This window comes from Ovis canadensis, chromosome 1, assembly GCF_042477335.2.
Source record: "Ovis canadensis isolate MfBH-ARS-UI-01 breed Bighorn chromosome 1, ARS-UI_OviCan_v2, whole genome shotgun sequence".
In the NCBI taxonomy this organism is placed as follows: Eukaryota; Metazoa; Chordata; class Mammalia; order Artiodactyla; family Bovidae; genus Ovis; species Ovis canadensis.
The window spans coordinates 18553305-18567684 of record NC_091245.1 but is presented as its reverse complement, the minus strand read 5'-3'; the positions used below and the strand labels follow the sequence as shown (position 1 = coordinate 18567684).

General features: G+C 45.5%; 1 protein-coding gene across 1 annotated transcript in view; it reads right to left on the bottom strand.

Annotated features, from left to right (window-relative positions):
- Positions 1-14380, bottom strand: part of CFAP57 (cilia and flagella associated protein 57) — a 68301-nt gene that overhangs the window by 44895 nt on the left and 9026 nt on the right. Inside the window, exons 5-9 of the mRNA XM_069588730.1 lie at positions 13687-13894; positions 10213-10365; positions 6160-6299; positions 4086-4251; positions 3252-3365 (exon numbers count right to left, since the gene is read on the bottom strand). Coding sequence (XP_069444831.1) covers positions 3252-3365; positions 4086-4251; positions 6160-6299; positions 10213-10365; positions 13687-13894 — 781 coding nt within the window. The remainder of the gene's footprint in view (positions 1-3251; positions 3366-4085; positions 4252-6159; positions 6300-10212; positions 10366-13686; positions 13895-14380) is intronic.

Here is a 14380-nt window from a genome sequence, read left to right as displayed (position 1 = left end):
ACGGCACGGGGACTAATGTATATTTCCGTTTTGTCCCTTATCGCACTGGATAGAACCCAGTACAAGGCTAACAGAAGGCATCATGTTTTGTTCTCTGAATTTCACAGTTTCATAATCAAGTGTGCTGGTTGTTGTAGGTTTTTAAAATAAATGTCCTATATAAGACTTTTTATAATAAAGTACATTCCCCATTATTTTAAGTGCTTTTTAAATCTGTTATGTTATTGATACACTGTTAATGTTATTGATTTATTATATTTGGATTTATAGAGGTAAGCATACGCTTTTTAATCCTTACTATATTAATGTGGTATACACTAATGATTTCAAAATCTAAAACAATGTTGTATTCCTAGAATGAATCAACATGGTCATGTTGCATTATCCTTTTAACATATTGCTGGATTGGATTGATGATAATTTATTTGGGACATCTTTATGTTCACAGAAAAGACTGGCTTACCATTTTCCTTTCTTGTGATGTCTTTTATAGGTTTTGGTATCAAAACTATGCTGGCCTCCTAGAACAATGTTGGAAGTATTTACTTAAAAAAAAAAATTCGCTAAAAGAGGTTTCCCCCCACCCTAAGATTACTGTCATGCTTTCCTTAAAATTCGATATACTTCTCCAGTGATAGTTTTCCTCGTCACGTTTTAAATTACAGATTCAATTTTTCAAGGAATTTGTCAGTTCATCTATTTATTCAAATTTATTTACATAAAGTTGTTCATAATACTCTCTTGTAATCTTTTAAAATGTCTATCAGACCTGTAGTGATAACTCCTTTTTGTTACTCATGCTGGTTATTTGTATCTTCTCTCTCTCTCTTTTTTCCCTTAAACAATTTTGCTAAAGGTTTGCCCATTTTGAGCTTTCAAAAAACAAAGTCTGGCTTTGATGATCTATTGTGTAAATGTTCTCTGTTCCGTCTTGCTCTTATCCTTATGATGTCCTTCCATTTGTTTTCCTTGAATTAATTTACTGTTCTACTTATCTTTTTCCATGGACGGTTGTATCACTGATTTCATCTTTGCCATTTTTCTAATACGTTTAATGTTAAAGATTTCCCTGTATGCATGGTTTTAGCTGCATGCTCCATCTATATTTTTTGTTTTTTTAAATTTTCTTTTAATAGCACACCTGTAAACCTAACATATATCCCTGATTAGAGACAAGTGTTATAAATTCTGGTAAAGGGATGGAACAAATGGCTGTTCCCCTGGGTTGGTGAGGTAGGGCTTCCTATGGGGATGTGCCTGGTTCGAGAAAGAGCATCACACTCACCTGGTGTGTGCTTTCCTCTACATCTCTGCAATCACACTGTTGGAGCGGAGGAAGCACAGTAGCTCCCAATACACTTGTGCTTAATGGCGCTTACACTTACGACCTGTTAGTTGCTGAAGTCAATGGTCACTGACTTCGTTATCTGTCTGGAAACTAGTTCCCTGGCTTCTTTGATACAATCCCTTGATTCCAGGTTCTCTCTGTACCTTCATTTGCAGTCTCTCTCTTCTTTACCAGTCCCTTACATGTTGCTCACCTGTCTCCTGACCAAGATCTCAGATTCTGCACGAACGCTTAGGGATCTAATCTATGCCTCTGACTTCCACTAACTACCACCTAATTCCCTGAATTGGAATTTTTAGCCCAGACTTCTTTCTGACATCTACTCTCACATACCACACTCCTGGACACAGCAAACATAACACATCCTAAATGGAGCTTAATGGCTTTCTTCTCTCTGTCCGCACTATGAAAGCCATGGTTTAGTTCCTAGCTCCTCTCTCACCCTCACTTTCTAGCTGACGTCTTTCACTCCAGCTTCCCTTCCCTCTAAACCATTTTCAATACTGTCTGGAAAATTATCTTTCTGATCCCATTACTTGTTTTCTTAAATCCTTCCAGTTATTTCTCATCACCTACAGACCAATGTCCAATTCCTTGGCATGGCACACACACACTCCATGAGGCACCGAACTTCTCCAGCTCCTCTCTGTATCACTTCTCAGATGTGCTCAGTGTTCCAGCCCATAAGCCACAAACCACCGTCCTGTTCCATACTCCCACGCCCTCACCTGTAACACGCCCTGCTGCTGAGAATGCTTTTCTTTTCCCACTGCTTTTTCTATCTAAATTCACCTGCTGACTTCTTACCCTTTCAGTCTTTGGTGTCTCCCCTTTCTTCATGCTCCATACCAAGTTTACCTTCAGGTACTACTGGTTTAACTTCCTAAATATCTTTTGAATGCACACATTTCTTTCCTATTGCTACCAGCTCCAACCTGCTCCAAAATACTACCATCATGTAGACGACAATCTCCTTACCCCTTTACCCTCATCCCTTTCAATACAACCTTTACTCTGCAGCCAAAGTAATCTTGTAAAACGCAAATATGGTCATATCATTTCTTGGCCTGAGAGTCTTCAGTGATTTCAAGGAAAAAGGAGGATAAAGTATGTGCTGCGCTTAGTCGTTCAGTGGTGTCTGACTCTGCAATCCCACTGATTGTTACCTGCCAGGCTCCTTGGTCCATGGGGATTCTCCAGGCAAGAATACTGGAATGGGTTGCCATGCCCTCCTCTAGGGGATCTTCTCAACCCAGGGATCCTACATTGCAGGTGGATTCTTTACTGACTTAGCCACCAGGGAAGCCCAAGAATACTGGAGGTGGGTAACCTATCCCTTCTCCAGGGGATCTTCCCAACCCAGGAATGGAACTAGGGTCTCCTGCATTGCAGGTGGATTCTTTACCAGCTGAGCTACCAGCGCCTATAAGATTCCATGAACAAGATTTCAAGAACTCAGGTCCTGCTAACCTCACCAATCTTAGCTCACGCCAAGTTTCATTCCTGATACCTATGTTTCAGTACCACAGATAGTTCCTCCTCTACGCCTAGCAATCTCCATCTCAGGGTCTTTGGATCCCTATCAGCAATTATTTGACCCATTAGGTCTGTCTGGTTAATTCTGACTCACTCCTTAGGACCATGCCTTTGTGAACATACCAATCTCCATCATGTCAACTCCTCATCACTTCCTCTTCTAACAACCCATATTTTTCTTTCATTGAGTTTTCTACAGTTAGTACTTAAATCTGAATGTGCATTTGTTTTATTGTCTTTTCCCTCAACTAGACAGGGACCTCTGAGAAGAAAAGAATCACTTCTCTTTTGTTCTCTTATATCCCATTGGCCAACATGATGTTTGACTCTGTGCCCTTGTTTCCCTGGGCCCTGCTCACTCACTTACCTTCCCTGTGTGTCCTTTCAGGTTTGAGATATTCTCTAGGCTTGTGGTGGAAAAAATGTGAATCACGTTCCCATTGACTGCAGCAAACAGGTGACCTCCATTGCTAAAGGAACACTGCAAAGAAATACAGGGAGAGCCCAAGAGTGAAAGAAAGAGCGGTTTACCTGGAGGTTGTAGTTGAGAGCTTCTTTTCCCAGAGTTCATGCTGACACCATGTGCAGGACTGGGAATTGGGGGAAGGTGTAAATAGGACTCAGAATTGGCCTATTTGATGTCACTATTCCTATAGCTCATACTGGCCAAGACGCTGACACTACCATGTGCATGAATCATGAAGCTGTTTGGATCAGAGAGTGGAATACTCATTCATTTTGCCTGTAGAAGAAGTTTCAGAGTGGGAAAGTGATTCTTTACAGCTCTGTCTTGTTTCTGCACGTCATCTTCGGGATGGGGATGGGGGAAATCAGATGGGCTGCTACTGTCTTTCACTGTTGCTCATTTTCCCTGATCCCTCCCAACTGCCAACCCTGTCCTCCCAGTTGTGACTCTGAATGTGTGATAACTTTCTTTTCAATGCTTAAAAGACATTACTTCACAGTCCCAGAGAGGACAGATTGCACGTGGGATCTCACACGGTTTGGTTCAAAGATGTACTCTGGTGGGCAAAAAAGAAAACGGATAGGACCAATATACTCAGTAACTTTGGTGGAAAAATTGGATTTTCTTAAGCCACTAAAATTCTCTAAGACATTCTTTGGTCTACCTCTTCAGCTGTGTTAGTTCGTGATATTTCAACTCTGACTTTCCAAGATACTTACCTCCAGAAGTTCTTACCTCTTTGCACCCTCTGACGGAGTATTCCTTGAAAGAACGTATATCATCAATAAGTAGATTCATAATGCGTAGTTTGTCAGCAAACCCTACTACAATGTAGTGTCCAGATGGGTGAAGGCTGATTGTATAAGCTTCTTCTTGGTATTCCTTAAATAGTTCCAAAGAACTGTGAAAAAGATACATTACTGAATAAAAGTCTAGCCGACTTAAGTCCCTTGAGCATTCCATTGTATCTGGTATGTATTTTTATAATGGCATTTGAGATACTTTATTACTTGTAATTATTGGTGCCTCTTTTTCTAGATTTTGGTTACTTGAGGACAGTGTTCAGCAATGAGTATGGCATGTGAAGGGACTGATCAAGGGGTGTTTAGGGATGTTGAAGACACAGCTCCATTCAGATCTCCAACTCAGAAGTATTGCACAGTTTTTCCCCTAGAAGCCCCAGCAGCTATATGTAAAAGCAAAGAAGTTATATTCTGGGGCCAATCTAGGCTGGAGATTCTCAGGGAAGCTGTGCCCGGAGGATAAAATCGCTGGAAGCTGAGGGTTGTTGGGGCAATGATCAGGACTGAAAGGAGGAAACAATGATCTGGAGAGCTCCATGAAACAAAGAACCCATCCAGTGGTGGGGGAGGGGACAGGGCAGTGGCGAGGGGACAGGAAAGGTCAAAGGACACAGGAGGATATGGAAGGAGGTGAGATATTGGTTTCTTTATGTCCCCAGGGCCAAGAATAGTGTACGGGACATAGTAAACACTTAATAAAGTACAAAGTGATTTTCTAGCTCATCAGTTCAGTTCAGTTCAGTTCAGTTCAGTCGCTCAGTCGTGTCCGACTCTTTGCGACTCCATGAATCGCAGCACGCCAGGCCTCCCTGTCCATCACCATCTCCCGGAGTTCACTCAGACTCACGTCCGTTGAGTCCATGATGCCATCCAACCATCTCATCCTCTGTCATCCCCTTCTCCTCCTGCCCCCAATCCCTCCCAGCATCAGAGTCTTTTCCAATATATCAACACTTCTCATGAGGTGGCCAAAGTACTGGAGCTTCAGCTTTAGCATCATTTCTTCCAAAGAAATCCCAGGGCTGATCTCCTTCAGAATGGACTGGTTGGATATCCTTGCAGTCCAAGGGACTCTCAAGAGTCTTCTCCAACACCACAGTTCAAAAGCACTAATTCTTTGGCGCTCAGCCTTCTTCACAGTCCAGCTCTCACATCCATACATGACCACAGGAAAAACCATAGCCTTGACTAGATGGACCTTAGTAGGCAAAGTAATGTCTCTGCTTTTGAATATACTATCTATGTTGGTCATAACTTTTCTTCCAGGGAGTAAGCGTCTTTTAATTTCATGGCTGCAATCACCATCTGCAGTGATTTTAGAGTGCCAAAAAATAAAGTCTGACACTGTTTCTACTGTTTCCCCATCTATTTTCCATGAAGTGATGGGACCAGATGCCATGATCTTTGTTTTCTGAATGTTGAGCTTTAAGCCAACTTTTTCACTTTCTTCTTTCACTTTCATCAAGAGGCTTTTTAGCTTCTCTTCACTTTCTGCCATAAGGGTAGTGTCATCTGCATATCTGAGGTGATTGATATTTCTCCCGGCAATCCTGATTCCAGCTTGTGTTTCTTCCAGTCCAGCATTTCTCATAAGGTACTCTGCATATAAGTTAAATAAGCAGGGTGACAATATACAGCCTTGACGTACTCCTTTTCCTATTTGGAACCAGTCTGTTGTTCCATGTCCAGTTCTAACTGTTGCTTCCTGGCCTGCATACAGATTTCTCAAGAGGCAGGTCAGGTGGTCTGGTATTCCCATCTCTTTCAGAATTTTCCACAGTTTATTGTGATCCACAAAGTCAAAGGCTTTGGCATAGTCAATAAAGCAGCTCATGCAAGAGTGAAAAGAGAAAAAGGAAGTCTGACGGACTTGATTTTTTTATAAATGGTTTCCAGCTGAAAGCTTCTAAGTAATTAAAATTGAAAACTCTCTAAAATAATTTGCATGGAAAAATTTAACAACCAAAATCTTGCATACCCCAGTAGCAAAGCCTTTCATTTCTTACTTTGATTCGTAATTCCAGAGGCGGACTGACCGATCCACAGAGCAGGTGGCAATGAGGGGCTTGCGGATGCAAGTATCTAGACCAGTGATGGATGCCGAGTGTAATGGGTACATCAGATACTCAAAGTGGGCAGGCTCCCCCTGGAGAAATCACACAGAATCAGACTGAGCAGAGGAAGCAAAAGACTGGCCAGGCACTCCAGCTCTCATTACTGCTTATGGATGTTAATTAGCCCAGATGCACAGAAATCAGACTGTGGGCCATATTTCCCCATGCTATTATTATTTTAAAACATTTTAATGGACATAAAATATTTTATTCTATAAATATACTAGGATTTAATTTATCCATTCTTCTACTGTGGGAATGTTTAGGTGGTCTCCAAATTTTTGCTATCAAGGGGGTAACATGGACTAAATATTCTTGCAAGTAAGTCTGTGTATCTCCCTGATTACTTCTTTAGATATTGTAGAGTAAGTGCCTGACAGTAAGTTTTTGAGTCTCAAGGCATCTATTTCAAAGGACCTCCAGCTTGAATAAACATATTGCAGTTATATGACACAGTTACCAGCAAAACAACCAGCTAAAGAATTGTTGCTTCCACCCTTGAAGATCCCTTTTGTAGAAAGCCCTGGATACTTAAATAACTGACTTCTTGAATGATTCCACTCTTCCTGTACCAATTCCCACACTCGTGGCTAAATAGCATTAAATAGTGAACTCTTGAAACCCTGACACTCCATCCTCGAACCCTGATAAAAGCAGAGCCCCCGGCCCGCCTCTCTCTTTACCCATGGCCTCACTGCATATGGCCCTTTGGCATGCTGTGTGCCCTCCAGGACCTGTGAGTAAGAAATCTTGTTCCTCAGAGTTCCTTGATGGATTTTGCTCAAGTGCATCCTTCAATTGTAATAAGAACCAAAAGGGCCTGTCTGGCCCCAGCACTGGCCCTGGTGAGGGAAGTGTGTGTGCGGCTTGCTGGGAGAGATGCAGCCGTGGGTGAGTGCCTCCAGCATTCCTAGCTGATGGCTTCACTACCAACAGGTTGGGCCCCACACAACAGATACATTTCTAGAAAGAGAATACAGGGCAAAATGGTCTGGATGGTGTTAAGGACCTTAATGAATACTCCCAAATTTCTCTGCAGAGAGACTGTATGAGTCCATCAGCTGCAGCTAGGAGAACTGGGTGAATGATTTTAAGTTAATATGTATCATATTGCACCAGTCTGCATGTTACATGTAGATTTCAGGTGTTTGTTATCAGAAGCATTATACCTGGGACTTCTGCATGAGAAGTGATGATTGGGAAACTCAATGAGGTGTCTATACTTTGCTCACAAGCCAAGACATAGGCTGAACTGGCAAATCCCTCAAATTCAGACCCTTCCCCACTTAGAAACTACCTGCATCTATTCTACCCCCCTCTGCTATATCAGAAAGAGGTGCTGGGCTGTCAGAAAGAGGGGGTGAAAAGTGAAACTGAAAGTCACTCAGTTGTGTCCAACTCTCTGCGATCCCCATGGACTATATCCTGACAGGTTCCTCTGTCCATGGGATTTCCCAGGCAAGAATACTGGAGTGGGTAGCCATTTCCTTCTCCAGGGGAATCTTCTCGACCCAGGGATTGAACCTAGGTCTCCCACATAGCAGGCAGATTCTTTACCGTCTGAGCCAACAGGGGGTAGGCACAGACTATGCCCATTCTCCACCTGGTTCCCATACTTTCTCTAATATCTTCAACCTCCCTGTCTCTACTAGCACATTCCTAGTAGCTTTCTCCCCCCTTGAAGGCTGAGCAAGAACTAACAAGAACTAATGTGGGGAAGAGGAGAGTGTGAGTGCCCCATGCAGAGGCAGGAACGCTGATGCCTTTGGCAGAAGGAACATGCAGAGTCCTAGTGATCAAAGGGCCCTTTCTATCAGGTGGAGTGATGGGATGAGGCTGCAGAGCGCAGCCCAGGCCAGACATCACCCAGCCCCGTGCTCCTAGCCCAGTTCTTCTCAGAGCACCGGAAGGTCACCGAGGGGCTGAGGCTGTGACGACGTTGGAGGTGGTGGAACGTGTGAATCTTGTGACACCCACATCTGGGCTTTGAAAAGATCACTCTGGCAGCCGAACAGAGTATCATTCGGGGGCCTAAGGGTGGAGTGTACATGTGGAGACAGGCAGGAGACTTACACATCCTGGAAGTGAGAGTGAAAACACTCCACTCTACGGAAGATCCCGCCCTCTGGTCTGGTTCTCTTCTTTCCAGGCAACCTTCCCTCTGAGAGGCACGCCTAACAGCAGGGAGAGAAGCTCTATGCAGTGAGCTCACCCCTCTCCATGGAGAAAGCAGACAGACTGAAGATCCAGCCATCAAATCAATCCTTTCTGAGTCTTTGTGAATGAGGTCCCCCCACGTGGAAATGATAAAAATGTCTTAGTCTGGGGTATATGACAGAATAAGTTACATACTAGCCTACAAGCTTTTAAATACACTCAAATCTCCCTTGTGTTGAAACAAAAGCAACTCTCTCTTTTCCACCTTATCTCTGCACCTCATTCTGTGAGGTCAGTATTACCCCAATACCAAATGCAGACAAAGGCATCACAAGAAAACCACAGACCAACGGCTGTTATGAATGTAAATTAAACATCAGATAAGAATAAGTGCTGACAAAAATACAGAGAGATTAGAACACTCATACATAGCTGATGGGAATATAAAACAGTTCAGCACTTTGGGAAAATTATCTGGCTGTTCCTTAAGTGGTTAAATATGGAGTTCCTGCTTGACTCAGGAATTCCACTCCTAGATATATACCCAAGAAGAATAAAAATGTATTTCCACAGAAAAACTTGTACATAGATGTTTATAGCAGCAGTATTTGTAATATCCAAAAGGTGGAAGGAAACCAAATATTCATTAACTGATGATTAGACCAACAAAAATGGTATATCCATGCAATGGACTATTATTTGGTTATGAAAAGGAATGGAGTACTGATACACGCTCGCACATGAATGAAACTTGAAAACACTGTGCTTACTGAAGGAAGCCAGTCACAAGAGTCTGCATATTGCTATGAAACATTCAGAAAAGGCAAACCCATAGAGACACAAGACGTTGGTGACTGGCTAGAGCTGGGGGGAGGCAGATGGGATGATAGGAACATAATAGCTAAAGGGCATTTTTTTTTTGAGTGAAGAAATGTTCTAAAATTGATGGTGGTAATGGCTGCATAACTCTATGAATATACTAAAAACCATTGAATCATAGACTTTAAGTAGGTGAATTGTATAGTATATGAGTAACTCAATAGTGTTATTATTTTAAAAACCATCATTGCTGAGAAAGATATATTAAAACCTCCTGTGATTGTAGGTGGTTTATTTTCCTTGTTGTTCTGCCAAAGTCTGCAGGCTATATTTTGAGTCCATGCTATTATCTGCATACAAATTTAAAACTGTATGTCTGCTTGATAAAATGAACCTTTTATAAGTACAAAGTGCTTCTTTTTTATCCTTTTTGCTGCAATATCGACAGTGTATTCATACTGGCTTCACTTATTATTTAAAAACAAAAGCAATGATAAATCTTTACACATAAATGTCTCTGTGCACAGGAGCAGGTACTGTAGTACATTAAATACCTGAAGTACACTTGCTTGCTGAGGAAAAGATAGGTACAATTTAAATCTGAGAGGGACCTCCAAGGTGTTCTCCAAAGAGCCTCAGTTCAGTCACTCTGTCATGTCTGACTCTTTGCAACCCCATGGACTGCAGCACGCCAGGCTTCCCTGTCCATCACCAACTCCTGGAGCTTGCTCAAACTCATGTCCATCAAGTTGGTGATGCCATTCAAAGAGGCTACAACAATCAGATTCTGGCGTCCCCCACCCTGGCCCCCTGCGGGTGTTGGAGTGCTCCTCCAAGGACATATTGAAATTAGAGTTTCTTTTGCTTTGTTATGAAGGGACGAATGGGCTTATGCTCAGGAATTGGATTAAAATTTGCCCAGTGGTGGCCCGTCCCCAGGCTGGCAGGAAGCGCTGCTGCGAGGCTCACCTTGCTGATCTCCGTCAGGGACATGGTGATGCTGTAGAGCTGGCTCTTGCTGGTGCTGGCGATCAGCGTCTCCTCGGAGGGGCTGAAGCACATGCAGAGCACGTCCTGTTTGTCCGACTGACTCGGGTCGTTGCTCTGTGGATCCACAGGAATCTGCCCGAGACACAGGATGGCGGTCAGCAGGCCTCTGCATTGTCGGGTGTCCTTGGACTTTAAGATGCTCTCAGATACTCGCAGCTTCCAGACTCCTATCAGCCTGCTTCCTGGGTGCTCCTCAGATGCGGAGAAGGCGGGGTTTGAGGTGTCTCAGTTTCTGTGGGTTTCCTACTCACCTTTAAGTGACTAGTGGCTGAATAATGAGCAGCGGCACAGGTGAAACGGATCCATCTGCACATCTGGGATCCCCCCTCAGAACAAGCGTTAGTCTAGCCCCACGCTCGCCCAGCGGGTGGGAGCTCAGAGCAGGCTCCTATCTGCACCAGGTAAGCAGGGCGCTTTGGGCAGCGGAGGGGAAGGTTGAGGCCTTTTTATCACATGGGTGGGTGACAGGGCAGAGAGAAGAGAAGGGGCCCCGCAGCTCCTGCAGCCGTCTCGGGGGCCTGGAGTTCCCAGTGGACATTATTAAACGAGGTTTCCTTCTCCCTGTTTTTCCTCTCCTCCCACGAACAACCAAACTTACTGAAATCTGGTCTGCACATACCCCCTTTGCATCCTCACTACCCACTCAGCTCTTAATTCCTTATAACGTGGCTTCCACTGCCTCATTTACTGAAACTGTCCTCCTGAACATCAGAAATTTCCTTATCACCAAAGCCCGACGCCCTGCTCAGCCCTCATCTTCTGGGCTTTCCTAGAGCCTGCAGCAGTCACCTGGGCACCTTCCTCCCCTTAACGCCCTGGACTCTTGTGCTGCCCTCCCTCTGCGTGGAGTTGTCTTGCTCGGCACCTCCTAGCCCGTCCTCATGAAGTCTACTCCCTCTGCTCTCTCTGGACAGCGAGGGCCCTGGGAAGCCTTCCCTGACCGCCCTGGGCTGCGTGGGCCCTGACAGTCCCTCACTGTGCCCACAGCACCCAGGAGTTCCCTCTGTTGTCCCACGTGTCACACTGCATAGAGTGGAACAGGGGCCTGTGGACCGGAGACCTTGTCTGTTCCCTCTGTGTCCTCTGCTGCTTGGAGCAGGGCCTGGCACATGGCAGGCGCTCAGTGACTGCACGGTGTGGCCTCGCACCCTCCCCAGACAGGTCTGTGGGGGAAGCGCCACATCCAATGTGCCCACCGCAGGCCCTACCCTGGAGCCTGGCCCCTGACAGGCGACCGACAGACGTTTGTTGACTGAATGAGTGAATGACCTCGCCTTCTCAGCGTCCTGCTGGGCTCTCATCCTGTCTCAGTCTTGAAATTAAGAAATGCTAAGTAGTCATGTATGGATGTGAGAGTTGAAGTATAAAGAAAGCTGAGCGCTGAAGAACTGATGCTTTTGAACTGTGGTGTTGGATAAGACTCTTGAGAGTCCTTTGGACTGCAAGGAGATCCAACCAGTCCTTCCTAAAGGAAGTCAGTCCTGAATATTCGTTGGAAGGATTGATGCTGAAGTTGTAACTCTAATACTTTGGCCACCTGATGTGAAGAGCTGACTCATTGGAAATGACCCTGATGCTGGGAAAGATTGAAGGTGGGAGGAAAAGGGGACAACAGAGGATGAGATGGTTGGATGCCATCACCAACGTGATAGACATGAGTTTGAGTAAACTCCGGGAGTTGGTGATGGACAGGGAAGCCTGGCATGCTGCAGTCCATGAGGTTGCAATGAGTTGGACACAACTGAGCGACTAAACTGAACTGAACTGCATCCAGTGATCACACAGATGTTTAATCCTTTCGATAACCACCAGGGTGAGCTGTTTCCTTAATGAAGAGACACAGGTTTGCTACTTTCAGCAACTCATGTGAAGTCACTCAGCCAGGAAAACGAGTCAAGTCTCAATCACTCAATGTGTGTTTACCACTCCATATCCAATGACTTCAAATCGCCCACATTGTGTATTAATATCACAGACAGATCACTTTTCTGAAGCATAGTGCTTCTCCACTGAAAACAGGATGCCTTGCCAGTTTACACACTCACTCCTCAGGCTGGCGTTTGCCATCTTTTCACCAGCCTTAGTCCTCTCGTTCCCTTCAAGTGACTTAAGGCCCCTCCGCTGGGGAACAGATATCTCCCAAACACACCACTGCTCCCTGTCAGGGGCACCTTTGCTTAATTTGTTCCCTTTACCTGGACTTCTGATCTGTTTCTTCCTGTCTAATGTTACCCATCCTCTACAACCCCTCTTCAGTGATGACCTTCAAACACTTTGAAACCTTCCTGGTTCTTCCCCGACCAGGTGAAATCTCTCTCCACAGAAGTCTGTATCATTTCTTCCCCAAATATTTACTGAATGCCTGCTGCATGCCAGGTGAAAGTGAAAGTGAAGTTGCTCAGTTGTGTCAGACTCTTTGCAACCCCATGGACTGTAGCCTACCAGACTTCTCTGTCCATGGGATTTTCCAGGCAAGAGTGCTGGAGTGGGTTGTCTTTTCCTTCTCCAGGGGATCTTCCTGACCCAGGGATCGAACCCAGGTCTCCCGCATTGCAGGCAGATGCTTTAATCTTGGAGCCACCAGGGAAACCCAGGTAGTTTTCTTTTTTTTTTTTTTTAAAAAAAAAAGATATTTATTTACTCATTTGGCTGTGCCGGGTCTTAGTTGTGGCCCACGAGATCTTAGCTGTAGCGTGCAAACTCTTAGCTGTGGCAAGTGGGATCTAGTTCCCTGACCAAGGATCTAGAAGCCAGGTCCCCTGTACTGGAAGTGCTGCTGCTGCTGCTGCTGCTGCTGCGTTGCTTCAGTCGGGGCCGACCCTGTGCGACCCCATAGACAGCAGCCCACCAGGCTCCCCTACCCCTGGGACTCTCCAGGCAAGAACACTGGAGTGGGTTGCCATTTCCTTCTCCAATGCATGAAAGTGAAAAGTCAAAGTGAAGTCGCTCAGTCGTGTCCAACTCTTCGCGACCCCATGGACTGCAGCCCACCAGGCTCCTCTGTCCATGGGATTCTCCAGGCAAGAGGACTGGAGTCAGGTGCCACTGCCTTCCCCATTGGAAGTGCAGAGCCTAGCGACTGGACCACCAGAGAAGTCCCATATCAGGTGGTGCTCTTGACGGTAAAATATCCATATACATTACGGGAACACTGAACTTGAAGAGAAAACAATTTGCCCAGGTTCTCCCCCAGGATTCAGATCCAGAGCTCCCTATTTCTATACCGCAACTCTGTCCAGTCCATCCTAAAACTGCCCTCAGGACAAATGGCTCGAGTCCCTTTGTGCTCTGCCCTCAGCCTCCTTTCCCTGCGTCAAACGCTGCATCAGTGCTCTGCTCCTGGAGGACAGACGCCAGCTGGACCCCAGCATTGCTGCTTCCTCCCCTCCTTACCCGGATCTCCCTGCTCTCACGGTAAAACTCCTTGTCTTCCATCTTCTCAAACAGCAGAACTCTCCCTGGCCCAGCAGAACAGGCAAATCCCTTTGAATAGGCTGCGATGGCAAACACCTGGGGCAGCGACAGCTGGCTGTGGCTGCTGGTCATCATGACCTGCTCGTAGGAAGGGACCGGGGAAGTGACTGCTGGAAATTCAATCAGGCTGGAAAAGAAAAGAGCACACACAGATAGCAGAGACGATTCCAAGGAGACGAACTGTGCCAGCGAGGAGAAAGAAGGACTGTCCTTGGGTGTGGGAGTGTGGCTCAGATGGTAAAGAACCTGCCTGCAATGCGGGAGACCCAGGTTCCATCCCTGGGTCAGGAGGATCCCCTGGAGAAGGGCATGGCAACCCACTCCGGTATTCTTGTCCAGAGAATCTAATGCACAGAGGAGCCTGGCAGGCTACAGTCATTGGTGTCGCCAAGAGTTGGACACAACTGAAGCGACTTAGCATGCATGCAGATGGGAGAAACCACTCAGCGTGAGCCCCCTTCCCATGGCCTAAATGTGCCCCTATGGCTGGGAGTGCTACTGGGGTTCCAGGGGAGATGGAAGGTTATACGCTTATATGGAAATCTTGCAATTGTCTGTGGTCACTGTTTTTATTATCATACTCATTTTGTTGTTTAGCAAAAAGTGGCTCAGA